Source organism: Mytilus galloprovincialis, chromosome 5, assembly GCF_965363235.1.
Source record: "Mytilus galloprovincialis chromosome 5, xbMytGall1.hap1.1, whole genome shotgun sequence".
Taxonomy (NCBI): domain Eukaryota; kingdom Metazoa; phylum Mollusca; class Bivalvia; order Mytilida; family Mytilidae; genus Mytilus; species Mytilus galloprovincialis.
The window spans coordinates 100,072,430-100,096,914 of record NC_134842.1 but is presented as its reverse complement, the minus strand read 5'-3'; the positions used below and the strand labels follow the sequence as shown (position 1 = coordinate 100,096,914).

General features: G+C 31.8%; 1 protein-coding gene across 1 annotated transcript in view; it reads right to left on the bottom strand.

Annotated features, from left to right (window-relative positions):
- Positions 1-326: 326 nt before the first annotated feature.
- The window catches only part of LOC143074898 (cell death protein 3-like), a 137,308-nt gene continuing 113,149 nt past the window's right edge, over positions 327-24,485 (bottom strand). Inside the window, exons 7-8 of the mRNA XM_076250112.1 lie at positions 11,680-11,854; positions 327-1,782 (exon numbers count right to left, since the gene is read on the bottom strand). Coding sequence (XP_076106227.1) covers positions 1,632-1,782; positions 11,680-11,854 — 326 coding nt within the window. The 3' untranslated portion in view covers positions 327-1,631. The remainder of the gene's footprint in view (positions 1,783-11,679; positions 11,855-24,485) is intronic.

Sequence of the window (24,485 nt, the reverse complement as noted above, 5' to 3'; positions counted from 1 at the left end):
CTGTAATATTTGTTCTGTCTATTCGAAATAACACCAAACATGTGGTGCACTCTGTTAAATAACCCGCTACGCGCGTTATTCTGTGTGCACCAAATGTTTTATGTTATTTCTTTATAGACAGAAAAAATATTACAGTCATTCCTTAAATAAGAAACAACATTCGAGGCTGTCAGTTGGATGTCAATGCGTTTACCAGATCGCACTTTTTATAGTAACAGATTGTCCCACTAGGACAACAGTCTGTATCAAAACGCACTGTTTAGTAGTAACAGATTGTCCCACTAGGAGAACAGTAAAGTAAGTAATTTTTTTATTATAGTGACATGTGTAAATATGTACAAATTTACAATATATGAAAAATATTTATATACCCGGCCCAATGGACCTATAAATCACCTGAGATGAAACTAGATAATTATAAAACAAGTATATCACGTTCTTGAATATAACAAATTATTCATGAAATTATCTTTAAGTTAAGGAGTGTTAATTTAAAAAAAGATATAAACATATGAGCTATTTATAAACAGTATGTAACGGCTGTTAGGTCGTAATCTAGAAAATATGTCGTATGTTGTCTATGAAATTTCACATTCTACTTGTCTTAAAGATATATTAAAAACATGCTCAATAAATGTTCCCAGTTTTTTTTATTCACAAACTTCTTAGTGTAAAAAAATATAAACAAATCGTTAAAACTGAACATGCAATATGCAAATAAAGAATGCAATTGTAAGCCGTTATATGTATAGTACAGATAACAACTTAGCTTACCTTCTATACATTTCTAGGATTGAAATTGGTTAAATGCGCCCTCATGGAGACCGTGTATATTTCATATTAGGTAAGTAGGGAGGCGGGGATTATTTCATACACGATTAGTAGTGGTGTTACGTCCCCTTATAAAAACAAAAGGGTACTGAGAAAAAATCGTCAAGGTTTCAACAGAAGAAGAAATTGATGACTAAGATTGAAATAAAATTATATAACACATTTAAACCTAACAAGTTGTTATTGTTAGTATCTATTTTTGTAGGATCGATGGAAGTAGTTTCTTAAGGCTAACAGTTTTGAAGACTTTCTCATTTTGATAGGTCACTAGACTGAATTTCACACCTTAAAAAAGTCAGTAAGATAAATTCGTTACATAGTGAGCTAGTTACCTAATATGGTATATATGGGGTCAGTAAATTCCATATTAGGATTCGATCTTCATATGGAATTAACTAAACCCATATATACCGTATTAGGTCACTAGCATACTATGTAACTAATAATATGTTTTCAAAAAATTCCAATCTACTTGATTTTAAATTGCAAGTGACTATCGAGGTACATATTAACTACTTATACAGCAAAGAGTTATAAGTGATTTTTAAAGAGTTGTATATTTTTTTTAGAATCATATATTGGCTTTGAGAGTTTCGATTCAATTTTAAGGAGGCTTTAAAACCAAGATTGAAACATCAAATTGATTGAAGAACAACATGAACTGGTTATATTCAACAAACACAATGATATTAATTTGTATTATTTGTATGAGTGTTAAAAAATATATTTTATATTGTGAATGCTATCAACGTAGAAGTGGATTAACAGTATCACACCAAATTCTGCATTTGTCTACTCCATCATTTATTAAACTCTTTCTTTCTATCTCCTTGCAGAAACAGTAGACCCGTTAATGTACTTTCGAAGACAGGATCTTGAGCAATTCCAAACTTTTCACCATATTCTCTGACATTCCTGTTAACTTTCGTCATCATGTAGAGAATGTCACGACTGAAAACATATTTAGAAAACATTACAGTAATATTTTTTTTGGATAATGTATTGAAATTTTCAAACATCTGCATTCGATTATAAAAAGTAGAGTCAGATCTATGTTTAATTTTAAATATTGGCAACGACGAATTTGATAAAACCATAACAATCATCTACTCAAACATCCCATTTACTATATATAATAAAATAATATACCAAATAGGATCTTTGAGTGTATGATGGTTATAAAAGAACTGGAATACGTCATGACGAATATAAATTAACACGCAAAAATCGAAAAGAACGATCAAACCTATGATTGCGTTGGATAAACATCGCAATTGTATACGTGTACGTGTACCAACATTTTCCAACAGACTAAACGATTGAAAACAATTATTTAAAAAAAACGCATTTGACTAAAAGGTCGAACAACTGATGATCTTAAACCCTGTTGACTGCCATTGGAGACTGCCAAATGAATTGATCATAAAGTGTAAAAAAAAATAGATCTCTATACTAGTTGAATATTAAGTAGAAAGCAATAAACTTGCGGCAAAGATGGTCAATCACAATATGAGGTCTAAATGTTTTGCATCATATCCAGATTTCGACAATTAATGTCTCTTCAGTGATGGTTTTGATCGAGAAGTATTTTGAAGGTCATTTAATTCGCATCAATTGTGAATAGACTCTTCAATTTGAAAGAGTCAAAATAGGTTGAACGGATTATACTAACCGGAGAGAAAATAAATATAAACAAATAAACAAGTATAAATCAAAAACAATGTTCAAACTTATGATTGCGTTGGATAAAAACAGCAATTTCTATACATGTGCATGTAACAAATATCATTGTATCAGGGTTTAAATACAGCACAAACAACATTATTCAAAAGACCAAAAGAGTGAACAAATATACTTTAACAAAACGCATTTGTCGAACAACTGATGTTCTTTAACCATGCTGACTGCCATTGGCGATTGCCAAATAAATTGCTCACAAGTTGTAACAACATGGATCTCTATATTAGTTGAATATTCAGTAGAAAACAATAACCTTGTGGCAAAGATGAAAAACCACAACATGAGGTGCTAAATTGTTTACATAATATCCGGATTATATAATATACACTAATATACATCATGACGTATTCCAGTACTTATATTATGTCAGTTGTTCGGTACTGTCATCAATTATAACATATTTTCTGTTATTTTTCGAGTAAAATACAAATTTTGTAATTAAAATATAAATATTGTAATGTAACTTTAAAGTCAGTGAACCTTTTGTGACAGTACAGGTTGGCGAGTGACTTATTTCAAAAAGACGCTTAGTTAACGACTTTAATGCACCCACCTAACACACGGCTGTATTATATATCATTCGAAAGCTGTTAATCTGTACTTTCTGTTTTGCCCGATCGTAAAAAAATCGTACGGTGCAATTTTTGTTAAATCAAGGTCAAAGGTCATGAAAAAACATTCCAATTTTTGCGATTACTAAAAAAAACGCCATTTTCAAATTCTTGTACCATAAAATGTTCCAAAAGATCATATGAACTTTATGGAACATGATACATTATTTCCAAATCTAACAAAAAATAAGAGATTTGATGCACAAAATTTCCCGAAAATTGAAATTTATCACAAATCCTAAAAAAATGAAAAATTATTCAAAAAGCAAAATATATCTTGGGGAATCGATATTTGTATGCTAAAAAAATAGATAAATGTATATGTTTTAGGTCAAGGAATATTTGTTTTGTAATTTTAAGATGCAATTATTAATTATTGTTCATGGAACAGCCTTCTATTGAAGTGTTTGCAGTTGCCCAAAAATCTGCAAATAGCGATCATTTTGTTAATCTATGTTAAAATAGCACATCGCTAATTGTGAATATCAGGGAGGAGAATGATTTTCCATAATAAAAGAAGAGGTATTTAAAGTAAGAAAAGAATATATGCGAGGTAATTGAGGTTAAAATATGTTTTTTACGCAGTCAAACTTTTTTACTTTTCTTTTTGTAATCATGTTTAAATGCAAACATTACTTTGCGACTTAATCGTAGGCAACATTGAAATAAGTAACCTTGTTTAGAAACACTTGGTTGTCTAAAGCGGGATGTAAACGAACTAAATAAAATGCGGCTGCTTCTTATTTAGTTTAAAATCGTGTTATAGGAAGTCATATTAAATGTGTTGAGAAGTTTAATCGCTTTAACTATTTGAATAAATGATGCTTCGAGTATTTTCTACATAAGCTTTAAAAATACAAATGCAAAAAAAAAAATGTAAAACACTTTAAGCAGTTGTGAAATAACAAAATGAAAAAGTTAAATACCCTTCCTGACCTAATAAGATCATTCGCTGTTTTAGGAGTGTTCGTTGTCATGGTATGCTGTGTTTTTTGGAATGTTGTTCGTCTCTTGGACTTTAATTCTATTTTGTTCATGGTTTTAATTAACTTTATTTGATTCATGGTTTGAGATGTTGATTGCCCCTTTGATATTATTTTACTTTAAAGACATTAACTTGCAGTAATGAAAATCGGCCAAAAAATCACCTCAAAGTAAAGTGAAGAAGATTAACGCAATAAGACAAATATCCGCGAAAATAACTTAATTTGCTCACGGTGATATATATATAGAACCAAATCGTTATCATGATACATTTAGCTACACTGATCTATAATTTTTAAACCTTTTACTACTTGAATAGTGACGAAATATATCAAAGGGACATCAAACTCATAATTAAAAACGAACTGACAAAGCCGGGCAAAAAACGAACAAGACAAGCAACAGTATACAAAACACAACATATAAAACTACAGATTGAGTAATACAAACCCCCCCAAAAAACATTTGAGTGAACTCAGGGGCTCCTAAAGGGTAGGCAGATCATGTTCCACATGTGACACCCGTCTTAGTTTAAATATATTTATTTATAGTGGATTGGGAAACAAGTTTTGCAACTTAAATTAATCGCTTTCCACTTTGCGGGTGCGAGTGCTGCCTTGTAGTGGCATTAGCCTGCTCTTTTTCGAAATCTACAAAGGTGTGTTTAACGTGCAAGATATATGGCTCTCTCTTAACACGGGTCAGCCATTTATCGTCCCTTTCAGACGGACTTTTATCGTTTCCTTAAGACCATACTCACAAATGGTGTCAAGGAAGAGCCGAAAATTCAGTCTCTGAAACAGATATCTCATAATTGTCAACAAACTCGTAGTGGCGTCCATGAAATTTTCAAAGGGATGATTTAAACTTTGCATTTGAACTCTGGTTTAAAATATGTTTAAACCAGCATTTTTCTTCAAATGTCCTGTACCAAGTCAGGCATATGGCAGTTGGTATCGAATAATCTGTTTTTTTGTATGTTGGCGTTTGTTTTTGTAGCAGTTCTGTGTTTCTGTTATATCGTTGTGTTCCTCTTATAGTTGATGCGTTTTCCTAGTTTTTGCTTTGTGACCCGGATTTATTTCAGTTACTAGTAAATCGATTGATGACTATTGAATAGCGGTATACTATAGTTGCCTTTATTTCAGAGGAGTTGAGGCTCAATGAAATCGGTCTCCACCTTTAGTAGTATAGATATGCAGGAGTTGCTATAATGTTGTTACATAGAAATGAAAAGTTTATAATTTGGTAGTAAGGGGTGTTTTTATGGGTTGTTTTATGCTCATCTCCTTTGTCGTAAAACTTGTTCTCAACCAACCCTCATCATCGATTTCAAGATACGTGATAGAGTAAACTATATCTGTTGAGTCTTTTATTTTCTATTTCAATGGAAAATACGAGGCCAACATTGTCACAAATTTTGCACTATTCAGTGAGATGACATCATCTATATAATGGAAAGTGAACTTTCAAGATAATGATAGCTTCTTTTCAGTCGTCATCAGAAACTCTTGCATGAATTCATCCTCGTATGAAAAATGAACTAGTCATTCAAGCTATTCAGGAAGTCTAGTTGTAACTAGAATCGTTGCGTATTAATGGATATTTTTTCTTCAAAATTATTCTTATTTGATGAATTAATGCATGTAAACAATGAACAACGCAATTTAAGCAATCAAGTAGTCAAGTTTTTTAATGTGTTTACTAGTTTTTGAAATTCTTTGAAATTTTAATTTTCATCAATTTATTTTCTATTTATTTTGGTTTAAATTTTCAATTTACATTAAATAAATAAAAGGTCTTTTCACTACATCAATATTTATAATGAAGCTACAAATCAAACAATTAGAAAACTCAAACTATGTTTATTTCAGTCTGGTAGACGTTACAATGCAGATTGCAATCTCTTAGTTTCACCCCCTTTGTTTCAAGCAATAAGATGATTCGCGCACATATTTTTTTACTCTAAATTTTTCAGATTCTTAAGAATTTGTTTATTAAATCTTATATTGACCACATACAATGTTTAAATAGGAAGAAATGCTTAAAAGCTGTGCTTTCGTAGATGGCGGTATTTTGGGCAACTGTATGAGTTGTTATGATTTGCTGATTGATTAGAAGTAAGCATAATTTTAGGACATTTTATGGTGTCAAAAACTTCTTTGATAGTCATTACAGGGTTTTACTTAGTTTTAATTGATTAGCATTTGCACCAAAAAGAAAAAATTGAGTTTTCACACATTTTGTTAACTTTTACTCGAATTTCAGGAAACATGTGCTCTCTGTCAAAAACACGCTTTAAATATTAAAAAATGCATTTGAATAATGACTGTTAATCTCTCTGCTAAAAGTTTAAACTGTTTGCATATGTGAATTTAGTATATAAAAGTCATATTATGCAATCAGGCTGAAATCTTAGAAAATATGCAATTATTCGTCCTTGGCCTTTCATCTTGATTTGACGGAAATTGCACCGTACGATTTTTTTACGACCGGGCAAAACAGATACATGTAGTACAAATGTGTAGCTTTCAAATGATATATAATTTAGCCGTGTGTTAGGTAGGTGCATTAAAAATTTTATTTTATGGTTAAAGTCACTCGCCTAAGGGGCAATGTATCCATGGAAATTACATTTTCAATGCTTATACATATTTGTATCAAATATCATTGATCAATACAAGTGTTTTTCCATCAACACACCTGGAAACAAATGCATATGTAGTTGTAAGCTAAGCATCAGTTTCAAATAACTTATGGAACGCCATAATAGGCCCATAAATCTTTGTTATGAGCTTGACGAAAGATAAAATTGGAATGTGCATTTACAAAAACTCGTGATTGAAAATTCTTATTATCAGTGGAGCAGTAGTATGCTTCGTTTATGTAAGGAACAAAGATGTATCACTATGATTATCATATATAACATGTATCCTTAACCGTGCTTCATATTTTGGAATGCTTACTCTATATGTCTAAATTTTCTTCATGCATGTACACTTGGATAATGATATAGAGTTAAAACAGAAAGTGATAAAAAACAAATTGTTCAGAGAACAATTTCAGGCCGTGCCACCAGGAAAGATCTATTTTGATATTAAAATATAAAAAAATCAGTTCTTATGGTTTAATGATGTTTGAATATGAATTGAAAGCATAGGTCATAATTTAGAACGTCCTATCTTTCAATTTCAAAGTCACCAACCAGGGAGTTTAAATCAATAGACCCAGGTCTTTATCATGTTTGAATAATGAGTTATACAACTTAACGCATAATTATAATTAAAAGATGGGCAAACACTCCCATTTATTGTCTATGCATTCTTTCAACCAACATTTATAAGTTACGACGTGTCGCAACTAATAATTTAGTAAAACATGTAAAATAAGATGTCTATATGTTTCACAGTTTTTACAATAATCATATAAGCCAAAATCAAAATGTTGATTATGACCTTGACATTTGACCTTGACTTAATTTTCACTTTTATTGACCAAGGAGCTCAAATACAAAGACCCTAGGCCAATATTACTTATGGTTTACCAGTTGTCGTAATCTTTTACGGTTGCAGAGGAGTAGTGGCCTCAAGAAAAACAGTATTTTGGGAGATAACTCTTACATCCTTATGAATATAAACTACACGATATCATATTTCAAATATCGCAGCAACATCTTATTAAGGTGGTATGGGAGTCTAAAATAAAAATGATAGAATTTGTTCATACTTTGCCAAAACGTTGTATCTATTGATACATGTTGAAAAATATAATAAAAATGATAGGTCACCGCGCATTTTCTCAAGCTACAGGACGGGACAAAATGACACATTTTGTATGGATTATACAGGAAAAAACACCATTTTGTGATTAGAAATTAAACAAAATGATAGAATTGTTAAATACTTCAGGAAAAGATAGCTTTCAGACACTGCTTTGAGAATATCAAAAGAAAAGATAGGGTCATCGTACGTTTTTTCCGGCTAAAATACAAAATAGGAAAATTCCATACAGAATCCTTCAGAAAATGCACTTTTTTAGAGTTACCTCCCCTTAAAATTCCAATTTTTAAAAAAGAGAAAAACAACCAAAAATAATTAACATTTGCAAAAATATCAATATTTAGAAGTTATATTCTTATAAATTGGTACTTTTAAATGAAAATGTACATTAAACATCTGCATTCCTGCATCAAATTTTGCTTACTTGATGGAAAATCTGGACCTTTGATGCTCTGTTTTTTACAATCCAAGATGGAGGAAGACACCCATACCACCTTAAACAACAATACTACGCAATAGGTGAAAAGACTTAATAATATACATCATAATAAATAGAAATCAAATGTTTCAAAAACAAGGGTTAATGGTCTTCCCCCTCCGAAATATGATTGATTGATAAATTGATGGTTGGATGGATGGATGGATCGACTGATTAATTGGTTGATTAATTGATTGTTTGATTGATTGATTGTTTGATTGGTTGATTGGTTGATCGAATTAATAATTAAGGAGGCTCGCGGGTATAAGATTTTCAGAAAAAAATAAAACATTTATTTTTCATTACAAATTTTATTAATTACCTTTAATAGTTGTTACTTTATCATATGGTACAAAAATCATCCCAAAAAATCTATTTGTGTTGGCCCCAGGTGACTTTTAAAATGAAGATTTTATTGAAAAGCTCCAAATTATCTCCCATTGATGCAAAAATGCCATTTTTTTACCTTAAAATTGAAATATCTTTTTCAACTCATCGGTGACATATATTTCTTATTGTTGTTTTCAAATAAGCTGTACATAAACTATATAATTGTAAAATTTAAGCGATTTCTGTAATTAGGTTCTTTTTTTATTTCGATATTAACGCTTTTACTCCTATTAGTTCAACAGAAAAAAAGGACGTTATCAAAAATGTATGCTTCTTTCGAAGGAAGATTGTAAGTGTAAATGAACGGTGACCATATTTTTTTATTTCATTTTTCTGTATAGTATAAAACAAAGTTCATTTAAAGAAAAACATAGCGTAATCCAATATTAAATAAAAAAAATATAGATTTAGACCCGCGAGCCCCTTAATTTTATGTATGTAAACAACTGATAAACGTTTCAAGAATTCATTTAATACAAATCTATTTTATGTTTAGAAACATATAGTTAATTTTATAATAGTTTATTTAAAGTCCGGAAATATTTCGTATTGTATCCGTAGTAACTTTTAAGTATTATAATGTCCAGGGGAGATAATTTGTAATTTTTATTTGCCGGGAGAAATGTCTTTTGTTGATAAAGCAATGACTATAGGGAAAACGGTAGTATTACATTTTTCTAGCATTAGGTTGGCCTTTTGTGTACCCAAGACAGGTGAAGGAAGTCAACTTAGGAGCGCCGTGATTGGATTTAAGGGTACAATATATTTTCTTTATTTACCTATGAATAACTGCAGTGTTTATATTTACAATATAAATTTTAAAACTTATCGAAATATTTTCTAGAGAATTATTCGAAAAGGCTTTCAAAATTTTATAAATTTGCTGCAAAATGACGGTGGGCATGGATATCATAAACAAGCTCCGTTGGAAATTGGTCATGATACTATTTGGCTTCAATTTTTAAAATAGAGTAATAAAGTACTAACACAACACATAACTGTTTTATCCAAGTTTTTGTTATAAAAAGTGGTAAAATTAGAAAATTTTAGTATTGTCGCCTACAGCAGAATAAATAGTACCGTTTTCCCTATAGAGTTAGATCGAAAGCTAAATAACAAAGACATGAAACCTAGTTTTCTTCTTAATTATTCTGTAAGTTGTGTTTTTATATTTTGTATATAGATTGCATATTAAGTTCATTACTTAGGTTTTACAAAGTAACAATTGTCCGCAGGATTTTAGTTGTTTACAAAATTGATTGAACATTTGAATTGACTTTAGAACTTATATTTAAATTGACTTTAGTTAATTCATTGTATAACACACATACACGGAACTCGTGACAGAAGTACATGTTTGTTGCTAAGCAACATTGGTATATTCTATATTTTAATATTTTGCAAAAAGAGTAAATACTGTTTAAGAATTATGCAAAGTAATTTTACATACCAATTTACTCAGAAATAAATTGTATTTGGTATCATATTTTATGCGATTAAATATAGAGATAGTTTGGCAAAGATTTTCTTAATTTTAAATAGTTTATCGTTTCCATAGCAACAAGTTATTATGCAAAACATTTGAAATTAAGTATCCATTTTAGTTGAGATGATTCGGTTTATTTAACATATTGTATTATGCATTAACCTGTATGTTAAGTTTTGTAAAGCGGTTTCACTTGATAAAATAGAGTTTGGGCAAGTTTTATTTAATTAGTTAAAAATTTACATAGAGTTATGTCCCTTAATTTAGTTCAATTGTGAAATTCTAAATTTATTATCAAGTGAGACTTGCTATTTTATTGTGTAAAATCTGTGGCACTTTGATTACTGATTTCCAGAAATAAACATCTATGTTTACTAGAACTTTCTCTTGTTTTACACCAGGCGCTAAAAGTCATCAGACACAGCACAGAAAGTCAGTACAACAAATGTAATAATTTAGAACATGACCTTGACCTTTGACCTTGACCCAATTTTCTAAGTTGGGACCGTCGGACCTTCAATGACGTGACTCTAGGTTCATACGGCTTACGGATTTATGAGTTTATATGCATATCGCTAAAAAATCAAATGCATCAGGAGAAATAATATATGGAGACCCAGAGAACTTTGGTGCCAACCGACTTATCATCTTTAAGATATAGCAAGGACTTTGATACAAAAAACAGTGTTCAGGGAGATAACTCTAACAAAGTTAAGTGAACGTTTTAACAGGTTCGGTTTCGAAGGCGACAAAACTATTCAAAATCAAAGCGATATCTTTCGAAACAACAATACTACGCAAGAACAAAATGTGGCTGAAGAAAAAACATTAGATATCAAAACAAAGCGAATAGGTCTTTCCACGAAAAAGTGGAATGACCTAATGATGTTAAATACAAAATCAAATGGTCTGTCCAGGGTAATGTGGAAAGACCTTAATTTATGTCTTCTGTTATTTGAGAGGAGGAATTGATAGCCTGGACGAGTATTACGTCAACCCGAGGATAACGGAGCATTCAATTTTTTTTCTGAGTACGTCATTTAACTTGACTTTGTAAATGTCGTTTTATTTTGTCAATCTTGAATTTCTCACGTTAGATTTTGTTGACTTTTATCTGTACTCTTCTCAAAAGAATGTTCTTATCTGTGATTTCAAATAAATAACTACTAAGATACTTTAGTGATTTTATATTTTTCGTTAAATACGCATTGACAATGCAATGAAAAGGTTAGTATGATATCGACTTTTGTCCTCTATGCTGAAAGATTTATAAAAAGCATAAGCCATGAACAGGCAGCTATTTATATAGTAAGTTGAAAGTAAAACTGTTGTTTTCCATTTAAACCTTGAACAACAGATTCTCCAATATAGAATACCTACGTTTTCCCTCCTCCGTGATTGCTTAAAGGAAAACTTTCTTCAAACACATCAGCAAGACAACGTAGATAAATATTAGATTTATCGGCGGTCCAACTTGGTCTGTAGGCAAGGGATGAAAGTCCAACAAAGAAATCTTTTCCTGGAATTTCTGGTCTTTCTCCTGTACCTTGTCCTACTGTATTAAAAGAAAAAAGTTAGTATGACAAATTCTGAATGATTGCATGCAATGTTTATGCGATGGTTGATATACAACAAATCACGTGTAGTCATGTTTCCCCTCCTACATTGTAAATTGATCATGTGTAAATACAGACAGCGAAATTGAACAATAGAAAACTCCAGCAAAATTAAATGATCGGGCATATATTTGACACATAATTCGACAATTATTTTTGTTCATAATTCTAGTAAAATTGTAGTAATAAATCTTTCATTATTGATTTTTGTCTTTGAAAGTGATTTCAAATTATAATAATGATTAGCATACGATCAATGTTAGGTAAAAACATACTTAACAAAAGAAAAAGAAAACAAATGGAAACTAGACATTTGACATCAGACACAGACTTCTCTTGAATTGAATTTTAAATGTGCGTATTGTTATGCATTTACTTTTCTACATTGGCTAAGGGTACAGGGGGAGGGTTGAGATCTCATGTTTAACCCCGCCGCATTTTTGCGCCTGTCCCAAGTCAGGAGCCTCTGGCCTTTGTTAGTCTTGTACTATTTTAATTTTAGTTTCTTGTGTACAATTTTGAAATTAGTATGGCGTTCATTATCACTGAACTAGTATATATTTGTTTAGGGGCCAGCTTAAGGACGCCTCCAGGTGCGGGAATTTCTCGCTACATTGAAGACCTGTTGGTGACCTTCTGCTGTTGTTGTTTTCTATGGTCGGGTTGTTGTCTCTTTGACACATTCCCCATTTCCATTCTCAATTTTATCAACATTAATAAATTCATAAGCATTGTATGTTCAAAGCACAAGGAAAACATATGCCTACAAACAGAATTATACATGTACTTAAGGTATACATCACGGAGACAAGTGACACACACAAAAACCTGGTGGTCATTAATAAAAAACAAACGCTTTTACAATATTGCGAAAGCAAATTTACAGATCTAACATTGTGGGGTTGATGTTTAGACGAGTTATATATATATATATATAAACGCCTAAAAACTGTACATAACAACACCAATGATATAAAAAGGAACTATAAATGTAATTATTTATAAATATTTCGGATTACAGATATCCTTCGTCAGTCAGATTCTGATGTTAAATGAATCACCGTTAAGTCTTCTTAGATTAAACTTTTACTAAATCTTGAAATTTATACAATAAAAAAAGCAAACCGAACATCAGTTAAGACGCTTGCACCATTCTAAAAGTTTGTTGAATATGACATAGGCTATATGACTAATTACATCAGAGAGTTCACATAAATTATAAATAATTACATTTATAGTTCCTTTTTTATATCATTGGTGTTGTTATGTACACTTTTTGGGCGTTTATATAATTTATTTTATTGTGTACATGTATCGTTACTTGTAACGATCCAGCTCCCACGTGGGAAAAATCGTTGACCATTATTCAGACGTTTGATATATATATATATATATTATATATATAAGTACGTCTGAGTCAGTGACAACTCTACAACAGATGTATCCATCGGATCGCCATCAATGATGGTGATACATGGCTGTGTACATAATGTATATACAACTCGTCTAAACATCAACCCAACAATGTTAGATCTGTAAATTTGCTTTCGCAAATTTTTGGTTCTTCCCTCGCCGGGATTCGAACCCATGCTACTGTGATATCGTGACACCAAATCGCCTGCACTGCAGCCGTCCCGCTAGACCACACGACCACCTGGATATATATAGAGAGAGTCTATAAGAATCTACCAACCAGTAAACTTAATAGGTATTGGACTTTTTAGTGTTTTGTTTTCCATCTTTTTATCGGTATTGTTACACAATCTTTCAGACTCTCATATATATATATATATATATATATATATATATATATATATATATATATATATATAGTGTCTAAAAATAGCAACAATCAACATTCAATCTATCTAGGTGTGGATCAGTTTGTAAATAAACTGATGCAGTTACTAAATTAAATTATATAAGTGTCTAAGAATGTAACTTTAACACACTAATGAGTGTTATAAAATTAGTTGTTATATTTTATATATTATTCACGCAATATTTCGCTAAACAAATTAGCTTCATCGGGCGTGTGCATCTATCTAGGTGAAATCGGATGCATGACAAAAAAATATCTTTGTAGCTTGACGTTTTTGTGTAAAAGTTTAATATATTGATTGATGGGGTATATAAAAGATATTTTTGCCGTTTATTGTACATAACAATTTTTAAATCTAAACAAATAGTTGTTTTAGTTAAATAGAATGAAATTCATGATTTATTCCTTTGGTTTTGGGTAGAACTGTTTTTCATCCCTCTCATTAAGTCCATCAGTTTCAAGAGTACGTAACTGATGCATCCAGAACCTTTCTCTCTGTTTTCTCTTTTCGGAGTCCCAATTTTGATTTACCTCAATTATTTGAAAGGTGATATTATCAAAAGTATGTCCTGTTCTTAAGAAATGTCTCGTAATTGGACAGTTTCTTCCTTTTGTATAGAACGACCGGTGATTGTTAAGTCTGATGTTGAATGTAGTTTCTGTTTCACCAACATACTGCAGCTTGCAAGTTCCACAAGTAAGAATATAAATACTATTTTCCGTTTTGCAATTAGATGTTACATAGATGTTGTATCGCTGCTTTGTTACTGTGCTGCTGAAAGAGTGGTCAGTGTTGGCGGCTTTACAGCACTAACAATTGCTTCTACCGCATTGTTTGTAACAACCAAATTTAGAAGTTTCAATATATATATTGTAAAAGCGTTTGTTTTTTATTAATGTATATATAGCAAATTTACAGATCTAACATAGTTGGGTTGATGTTTAGACGAGTTGTATATGGGGAAATTAGAACAGAGAATTCTCAATTCTTTTCTTTATCAACCCCTCTCTTGGTTCCGATTTATTGACGATATTGACATGAAGTGGGATAATACTGAACAAGAACTAGATTTGTTTATTCAACATGCCAACGATGCCCATCCCTCAATAAAATTCACATATGAAATCTCTCACTCTAAGATCACATTTCTTGACACTACAACGCAAGTGAGGGATGGAAACATATTTACAGATCTGTATTGCAAGCCCACAGACAAACATCAATATCTGTCTCCTTCACGTTGTCACCCTAAACATTGCACCAAGAGCATTCCCTACAGCCAGGCCATACGAATAAAAAGGATTTGCTCCACCAACGATGTTGCTAAAATACGACTACAAGAACTTCGCGGTCACTAAAACATCGAGGCTACAAAAGGAAAGACATTGATACAGGTTTTTCTCGTGCTAGCAACATCAGCCGAGATGCACTTTTACAATATAAAGTCAAAAAGGTCAACAGGAGGGTGCCTTTTAGTGTTGACTTACAATCCAAAATTTGACAACTTGTCGCACCTTATCCGCGAAAGTTGGAAAGATATCGAAAAACATCCTAAACTATCCAAGATCTTTCCCGAGCCACCTGTACTGGCTTTCCGCAGGCCCAAAAGCCTTACAGACTTGCTGGTGAGAGCTGAGTTATCCTCTCAAGCAGGCTCTTCGTCAGTGGGCTCTTGTAAGGGTTGTGGAAACAAACGATGTCTGACTTGCAAACAAATACTGGATACCCAGACTTTTAACAGTCACTCCACTGGTACAGAATACACCATATTTTGCAATGTTAATTGCAAGACTACAAATGTTGTGTATCTCCTACAGTGTAAATGTGGTAAACAGTATGTAGGCGAGTCAGAACAGCCGTTTCACAAACGAATGAACAGTCATCGTAGCGACTACCAATGCAAGCCAGACCTCCCTCTTAGTCGACATTTGAGATCCCCTGGCCACACTAAGGCAGATCTCAATCGACTGACCATTACTATCATTGACCACAACTCTGCTTGGTCTAGGGAGGATAGACTTACTCGGGAAAGATTTTGGATTAGAAAATTAACAACTTCGGCACCAAATGGGATAAATGAAAAGATGTAGTTCGACACCATGCAGTGCTTCACATCTGGGTTATATTACTTATTATTACAGTCTCCGTTTCTATTTCTTTACCTTACTCATCTCTAAAATAAATCTGTTGAATATAACAATTTAAATTGCTGAATTTTTTGAGGGATGTATAAGTACCAAGCCACGTCCAACTATTTTACTTTAGTCAAAATTTGTTATTATATTTTAACGGCCGTTTGTTTTAAACATCGCAGACTCTAATGTAACTACACTACAGTTGTCAAATCTGAAATATTTAGAAATTTAGACCGTTCAGTGCTGTTTATTTGGAATTCTTATTGACGCAATCTTTCTTGTAACATCATAATATCGACACCGTTAAAGCTTTAAAATTGTGCTAGTTCACATCACACATTATTATTTTTATTTAAAGCATATATGTGAACTCTCTGATGTAATTAGTCATATAACCTATGTCATATTCAACAAATTTTTAGAATGGTGCAAGCGTCTTAACTGATGTTCGGTTTGCCTTTTTTATTGTATAAATTTCAAGATTTAGTAAAAGTGTAATCTAAGAAGACTTAAAGATGATTCATTTAACATCAGAATCTGACTGACGAAGGATATCTGTTATCCGAAATATTTATAAATAATTACATTTATAGTTCCTTTTTATATCATTGGTGTTGTTATGTACACTTTTTAGGCGTTTATATATATATATATATATACATATATATCGGATCGCCATCAATGATGGTGATACATGGCTGTGTACATTATGTATATACAACAGGAAAAATAAAAACATTTAAAGATGGCAGAAAAATTCATGTGAACGCCAATATGACTTGTAAGACAACAAACCTTATTTATTGCGTCACATGTCCTGGTTGTCATGAAAATTATATTGGACAGACCGGGAATAGCCTCTGTACATCAACCCAACAATGTTAGATCTGTATTTTTTTGTTCTTCCTTCGCCGGGATTCGAACCCATGCTACTGAGATATCGTGACACTGCAGCCGTCCCGCTAGACCACACCACCACCTGGGCATCACACAAATGAAGCTTTCGATGGCCGTCTGTTACCTTTCCTCGTCAGTTTTAATCTAGCGGCGTACTACAGTACATGATTTATGGGTCATTATAAAAAAAACCATGCAAAACTATGTTATTGGGTCTTTTTAAGTCACAGACATGAAAATATATCAAAATAACACTTGCATATGTTAGATATGAATGTTTTGTGATACACATTATACTGTTTACAGTATGAAATGTTATAAAAACATCCTTAATGTTTTCTTAAACCCTTGAAGATAATTAACTGTTATTTGTTACTATAAATCTTTTCAGACTTGAAATAGAACTATTATTCATATCATTTGTTATTATGATTTATCACTTTTTATTGCATTTTTATACATACAAACATTTTTTAATGATTTTGGGAGGTGTATGTTGGTTTTATAATAAAAAAAATTACCAAAAGGAAATGTAACATTTTTTAAGCCAATGGTGTTATGAACGGACAACTTAGTAGGATAAGAGTTATCTTTCGCAAGATTTGGGCATTTACAACAGTTTCTCCTTTATCAATGTTATCTGTAAGCATGTTATGCAAAAGAAAACAAACAATTATGTTGAAGATTTAGTGAAAAAATCGTAAAAGTAAGTAAAGGTTATATCGTAATTCGAAATAGTGTCCATGGTGTACCCTTTATAAAAATCATTTTTTGAAAACATTTCCTTAACTTTGAATAATGAAACATATTGATTATAGAATCATGCACCAGTAAAAACATATAGAATAGGGGAATGGAGCATTTATTTCGTAACTGAATCTTAAAATACACCTTAAATCATTCATTGGTGTTACTGTCAATGGTGAGACCATTTTGATAAAATAACATCATTTAACTGTTTAGTAACACCACTGAATTTATCACGACAATCAGCATTGTTTTGTGTTTTCTTTCATGTTTAACAAGCTAAACATCATATTATTTATGAAAAACAATACTTATTTAACAATGTTTTAACAATATCATGTATTACATATACACAGTTTTCACAAACAGATGTATGCTGGTAACACCAATGACACTATTTAGTAACACTATTGACATTTTTAGTAATGGATGTTATGTTATATAATTTGAGATTTTTTAGCCTAAGAATTATTTGTTCATCTTTTTCTTTTGCTCGATGATCTTGGCTTTGTGTTCAGTACTTGATAAAGGTAAAATTTGAAATATGATGTCATTGGTGATACTTTTGTGTCATTGGAGTTACTGAAGGGTCAGTGGTGTTACTATATAAAAATGCGACATTTTTTTATCTTTATTCATAAATAATGAAAGTGTTTTTAGGTCGTGTACGAAGGATTAGGTATATAATTATCATTTAATCTTGTACAATTCACATATATTCAGTTTAAGTGTGTTTTTTAGTATTTACAACGGTCATAATTAGGACAGCCAACTTTTTTACGACAATGTATTCTGAAATTTATGTTTAAATAGAATGCACATCTATATGAATAATGTCAATAAGTCGTAAGTTAAACCTAAACAACAAATTGGAACAGTTGTTTGATGTTAAACAATAATATTTAGTACCTAAATGTATGCTTTAAATTGGGAACACCATTGACACGATTCTTTCAAAGGATGACCTAAAATTGTTAAAATTGAAGAAACTCTTCATTTATCCCATTGCATATTTCTGAATGTCGTTGCTTCCATACTATATAATACCGGGACACATTTAAAAGTTTTAAACAATGACATCATTTTTCAAAATATTACCTCGTCGAAATTTGCACTTTTTTTATAATGACCCATATAAGGCATGGAGATGTTATTGTTACAGATCAGTTCAATTATCTATAGTAAAGGATCCTACAAATAAATGCAAGATACAGTCACAGAAAATAATTATATTTATAAGGTCCGTGTATATTTGCGTCCATTCGTTTTTCATTTTGAAATATGGAAAACAAAAAACAAAAAACGGAATTAATTTCAATTTTCGTTTTTGATTTCTCGAAAACCAAAATGAAAAACACAAGTGTTTTAATTTTTCGTTTATGATTTCTAGAAAACAAAAATGAAAAACAAAAGTGTTTTCGTTTTTCGTTTTTATTTTCTCTTAAACACAAACGGAAAACGAAAGTGTTTTCATTTTTTGTTTTTAATTTCTCTAAAACCAAAGTGAAAATCAAAAGTGTTTCCGTTTTTCGTTTTTGATTTTACTAAAGAAGAGTTTTGTATTTAATTTTAATTATATCTCGATTTGTAATGTAAAAATGTTTTCCTTTCTTGTTTCACAGTCAATGATAGTAAATGTATTGCCAATGTAAACACCGCGGTGTTCTTTCAACATAATGTAGACAAAATAGACCGCATGACTTCTGAATTGAACTACGGTGATAAAGTAATCAAAGACCTTCAAATTACCTTGTTTATATATTTGATAAAGAATACATTATTATATTTAAATATTAAACGAATCACAAAATTTAAATTGTACAATATAATATTATATAAAGATGGTACAAATAAATAGATTAATAACATCATCACACTAACAAGGGAGGTAACTACTATTAAAACTGACAAAAAACGGTCGTTAAAGTATACATGCACAGCGGTTGTCAGATCAATACTACTTTAATCGAAGAAAATGTCGACGAATGCAAAAATCTCTAATAATCTGAACAATAAGGGTGTGTGAACTTTACTTTTGAAATTAGAAAGGTTGATCTAAAATTATTAGAATTGATGACCAAGGTCCATCTGCCAGTATTTTACGAACAATTTTGCTTGATCAATAGATTAAAAAACAAATTTCCGCATTTTCACGTTCAATTTTTGTGAGTCATTGAACTTTTACTGACTTACAAACCGTAAAAAATATAAAAAAAAGTACATAAAAAGCACTTGCAGAAACCTAATTCCCCTGAACTGGACGAGTCTAAATATATTAAACTTAAATGATGGTTAAACAGTATTCAGTCTGAAATGTACAATTAACAGTTACCAAATTGAAATGATAACGGACCGATTTAATGGCATTACATCATATAATTATTTATTTATGATAAAAAAAAAAATTGGCATCTAAATAACACCAAAAGATAGTTTTACAAAATTAGGGGGAACATTTATACTTTTCTAGCGAACTTTTCAAAATAACGATTTCTTATTTAATACATCAGGCTAACAAAACCCCATATAGACCTCATTTATAACTGACCAATGAATATTATGCCCAACAACTTCATGCTATATATACTTGATGTTTTTGATCTGTCAGTAATCATGAAATAGAATCGTAAAGATCAGACCTTAGAAAACAGTAAGTAAACTCTTCCAACAATTAGCTTTTTAAACAGCTTGTTGAAGAACTTCTAATCGGACAGTCATAGATGCATAAGGTCCTTCACAATATTCATCCGGTAAATGTTCTTTTTGTTTCTGATTTGGTAATTTTCCTACATTAAGATACATGCGAATGCAAAATAATTAGTTTTGTCTATTCAGTCCAATTAATTAATAGATCTTGCTTTATTTGTGTTATTTTTTAAATGAGAACTATGCATGCAAACTTCAATGAATAAACCCGTATTAAACTAGTTTTCACTGTCCCGATCAAAACATGTTTGGTGAGATATATTCGCAAGTTCAATATATTATATGAAAACAAACACTTTAATTTAGTCTTCCGTTCTTCCCTTTTCATGTCTAAATGAAGCAAAAACACATGAAAAAAACGTTTATCTTTCTTAGTTTTATCCTTGCCTGACAAAAAAAATTCATATGTTATAAATCGTATTTAAACATTAGATAAGAACAATAGTAAAAAAATATTGAAAACTTTTGAATAAGCAGTCAGTTATGTGATAAACTGAAGAGAATTTGATCCATAAAATCTACCCTGAAGTCGATCATCCATGTTTACGTGTAGTTTACAATATCGTTTCACCTATCCAATTTAGGTTGGATACTTTTAGCTCGCTTTAGTAACTCTGAGAATTATGTGAAACTGTTTTGTGTACTGTACTTTAGTTTTTGGTATGATATTCTGTACTACCGATCACTACCGCTCTTCTCTTTGGTCTCGTGTGGGGGCGTTCGCCTCGAGAGGTCATTAAATTTGTTCGAATCCCGAACGGGTCAAACAAAGACGTTAATTAAATGGGTTGTCTATTTCAACGCTTAACACGTGGCATCACAGACTGGCCGGCTCAGAGTCGGAAATGTGTCCGGGTCGGGTGACTTTTCTTCCTGCGAACTAATATCTTGTGAACTTACACGATAAAAAAACCAACTCAGCTCGTCATTCTAGTAAAAAACGGGGTTAATACTCTTATTATATTTACACGTAATCGTCCTGAATATTAATATTATTCACCGCTGGTCGTCATCCATTATCATTATTTATTTTACCGTTTTATTATACAGTGAAGTGTTTTTCTTTTACTGGTATATATTAAAATTTCTTAAGTTGTCACCAATCAAAATTAAAAAAGGCAGGTGAAATTTTTCAAACACTTGTGATTGTTGGGATTATTATCTTTGACGGTAAATAATATTAAATCAAATGTGCCCTTTCGGATATATAATATTTGACGGAAAATATTATTGAATCAACTCTGTATAACTATCATTTAGTCATGGGTCGGTTTTGAGCTTATTATTATGTATACGGAATGTTGAATATTTTTATTTATCGGAGTCTTTTCGCATTAATGTATACCTTTATCTCCTTTTATTCAAAACCAAGATTCGCTTGGGTATAGACATATTGACATCTCTAGACCTCTCCCGTCCCACAGTATACCCTTGCTAAATGGGTGAGTTCGTTTGGCTTATTGGTTATATAAATACGCAGCTTTGTCTGATCAAAATATAATAGAAATGTATATCAGATGCCTGGTGCAGTGAGAATTCCACGCTATCTTTACCTTAAAAAAAACATTAGAGGGAAAGACGATCTACGCACGAGTTGAATGATTGAAATGTGTAAACAACAAGAAAGGTCAGCTTAATCTTTTTAACAACATTTTTTTCTGACTGTGGCTAGAACAATAGTAGATGAAAAAAAATATATATATAACAAAACCGATCAGCAAGACAATATAAAAAAAAGGAAACGCTCAAACAACTATTATATATTAAAAATACTGGAATATATTGGAAATACAACTTTAAAATTTTGATGGATTCAGTCGAGGATTATGCCAGGCAATGGGCTAAGCGCGAGAAGGAAGACGTAGACACTCTTTCCGAATGGATTAAGGCAGTGAGGTCGTTGATACAAATCAGAATTAAGAAACTGAATGGGTCCATCAATGCCCATGCTACGTCAATCTTTAAAGACCCAAATGTTGCAAAGCACCTATCCGACCTCCATGACAAATATGTTGTTGTCCCCGCAGATAAAGCCCCAAATAACATCGTTTTGTGTGTAAAAGTCACTACATCAACTGCTTGATAAACGAATTAGGTATTGACAATTCACTTGGAAACTCAACATATACCCTCACGACACTTACCAAAGAGGAAATCCTGGATAATCATAGGTCTGTTCTATGTTCCTTTGGAATTTCAACCAAAGATGAAGAACTGGATCTTCCATCACTGTATTGGATACCTAAACTACATAAGTGTCCTTACAAACAACGGTATATTGCTGGGTCTTCCAAGTGCTCCACGAAACCTCTTTCTAAATTATTAACATCTATTTTATCAGCAATCAAAGACGGGCTTCAAAGTTATTGTGAAACTGCCTATTCTAGAGGTGGTGTGAATCAGATGTGGATACTTAAAAATTCAAAAGATCTTTTAGAGTACATACAATCTAACTCTCTTTCATCTTGTAACAGTATTAAAACATTTGACTTTTCTACTCTGTACACAAGTATTCCACATTCCAAACTAAAAGACAAATTGAAAGAGTTGGTATTACTTTGTTTCATAAAAAAGAATGGCCAACGTAGATACAAGTATCTTGTCTTAGGGAGGGATAAATCCTACTTTGTAAAGAATCACTCTGATTCAAACAAAAAATTCTCTGAAACTGATGTTATCAAGATGCTTGATTTCTTGATTGACAACATATTTGTTACGTTCGGAGGACGTGTTTTTCAACAGACTGTCGGCATTCCAATGGGAACAAACTGTGCCCCTCTACTCGCCGACTTGTTTCTTTATTATTATGAGGCTGACTTCATGCAGGAACTTCTTAGGAAGAAAGATAAGAAGTTAGCAATATCCTTTAACTCTACTTTCCGCTATATAGATGATGTTCTTTCACTAAACAATTCAAAATTTGGTGACTATGTGGAACGCATCTATCCAATCGAACTAGAGATAAAGGATACTACAGATACAGTTAAGTCGGCTTCATATCTTGACTTACATCTAGAAATTGACAATGAGGGTCGGTTGAAAACAAAACTTTACGACAAAAGAGATGATTTCAGCTTTCCAATTGTGAACTTTCCATTTCTAAGTAGCAACATTCCAGCAGCACCTGCATACGGGGTATATATCTCCCAATTGATACGATATTCCCGTGCTTGCATTTCCTATCATGATTTTCTTGATAGAGGTTTGCTGCTAACAAGGAAGCTATTAAACCAAGAGTTCCAAATGGTGAAGTTGAAATCATCCCTTCGTAAATTTTACGGACGCCATCACGAGTTGGTTGACCGTTATGGAATAACCGTTTCACAAATGATATCGGATATGTTCCTTACGTCGTAACTACAATCCCCTTCCCTTTCATGAATATGACCTACCGAATTAGACAATTTACCGGATTTGTAATCACATAAGCAACACGACGGGTGCCACATGTGGAGCAGGATCTGCTTACCCTTCCGGAGCACCTGAGATCACCCCTAGTTTTTGGTGGGGTTCGTGTTGTTTATTCTTTAGTTTTCTATGTTGTGTCGTGTGTACTATTGTTTTTCTGTTTGTCTTTTTCATTTTTAGCCATGGCGTTGTCAGTTTGTTTTGGATTTATGAGTTTGACTGTCCCTTTGGTATCTTTCGTCCCTCTTTTATACCAGTCTGAGATATCAATAAACTTGAAACAGCAAATGTTGTCACCTAGACAAGAGAGCCATCATTGTACATTTCAATATATGAGTTATTACCACTCATTAAAGATTGTTTTTCTGTTATAGTCCCTCCTCTATTAGTTTTGCTGGAAATTATACAATGTAACCCCTGATGTGTACTACCACAACGCTTTTTTTAATATTAAAAAAAAAAAGATTAAACGCAAAGAGAAAAATGATGAAAGAAATGCTAAGATTTACGCATAAAAATTCAAATGTAGATAAAAATGAAATATATAAAACTTGGAGAACTGTTTGAGACTATAATCAACTGATTATAAATCCCTACATTAATTTGCTTCATTTAGCTAATGAGTAAAGGGGGGTTGGATAGCTGATGTCTACTGGAAAAAAATCAAGGTTGCTGTTCGGCTAATTTTTTTTTGTCAAAAGATAGGTCCAAAGTTGGGGTCGGACACCCAACCCACCCTTACCGAAAATGTAATAAAATTTGTCCGCACTAGGTGCAAAAGGAAGGTAGGTAAATGAGATCTACAGTAGAAAAAAATCAGTGTGTTGTTCTGCTTAGTGTTTTTCTAAAGTAGG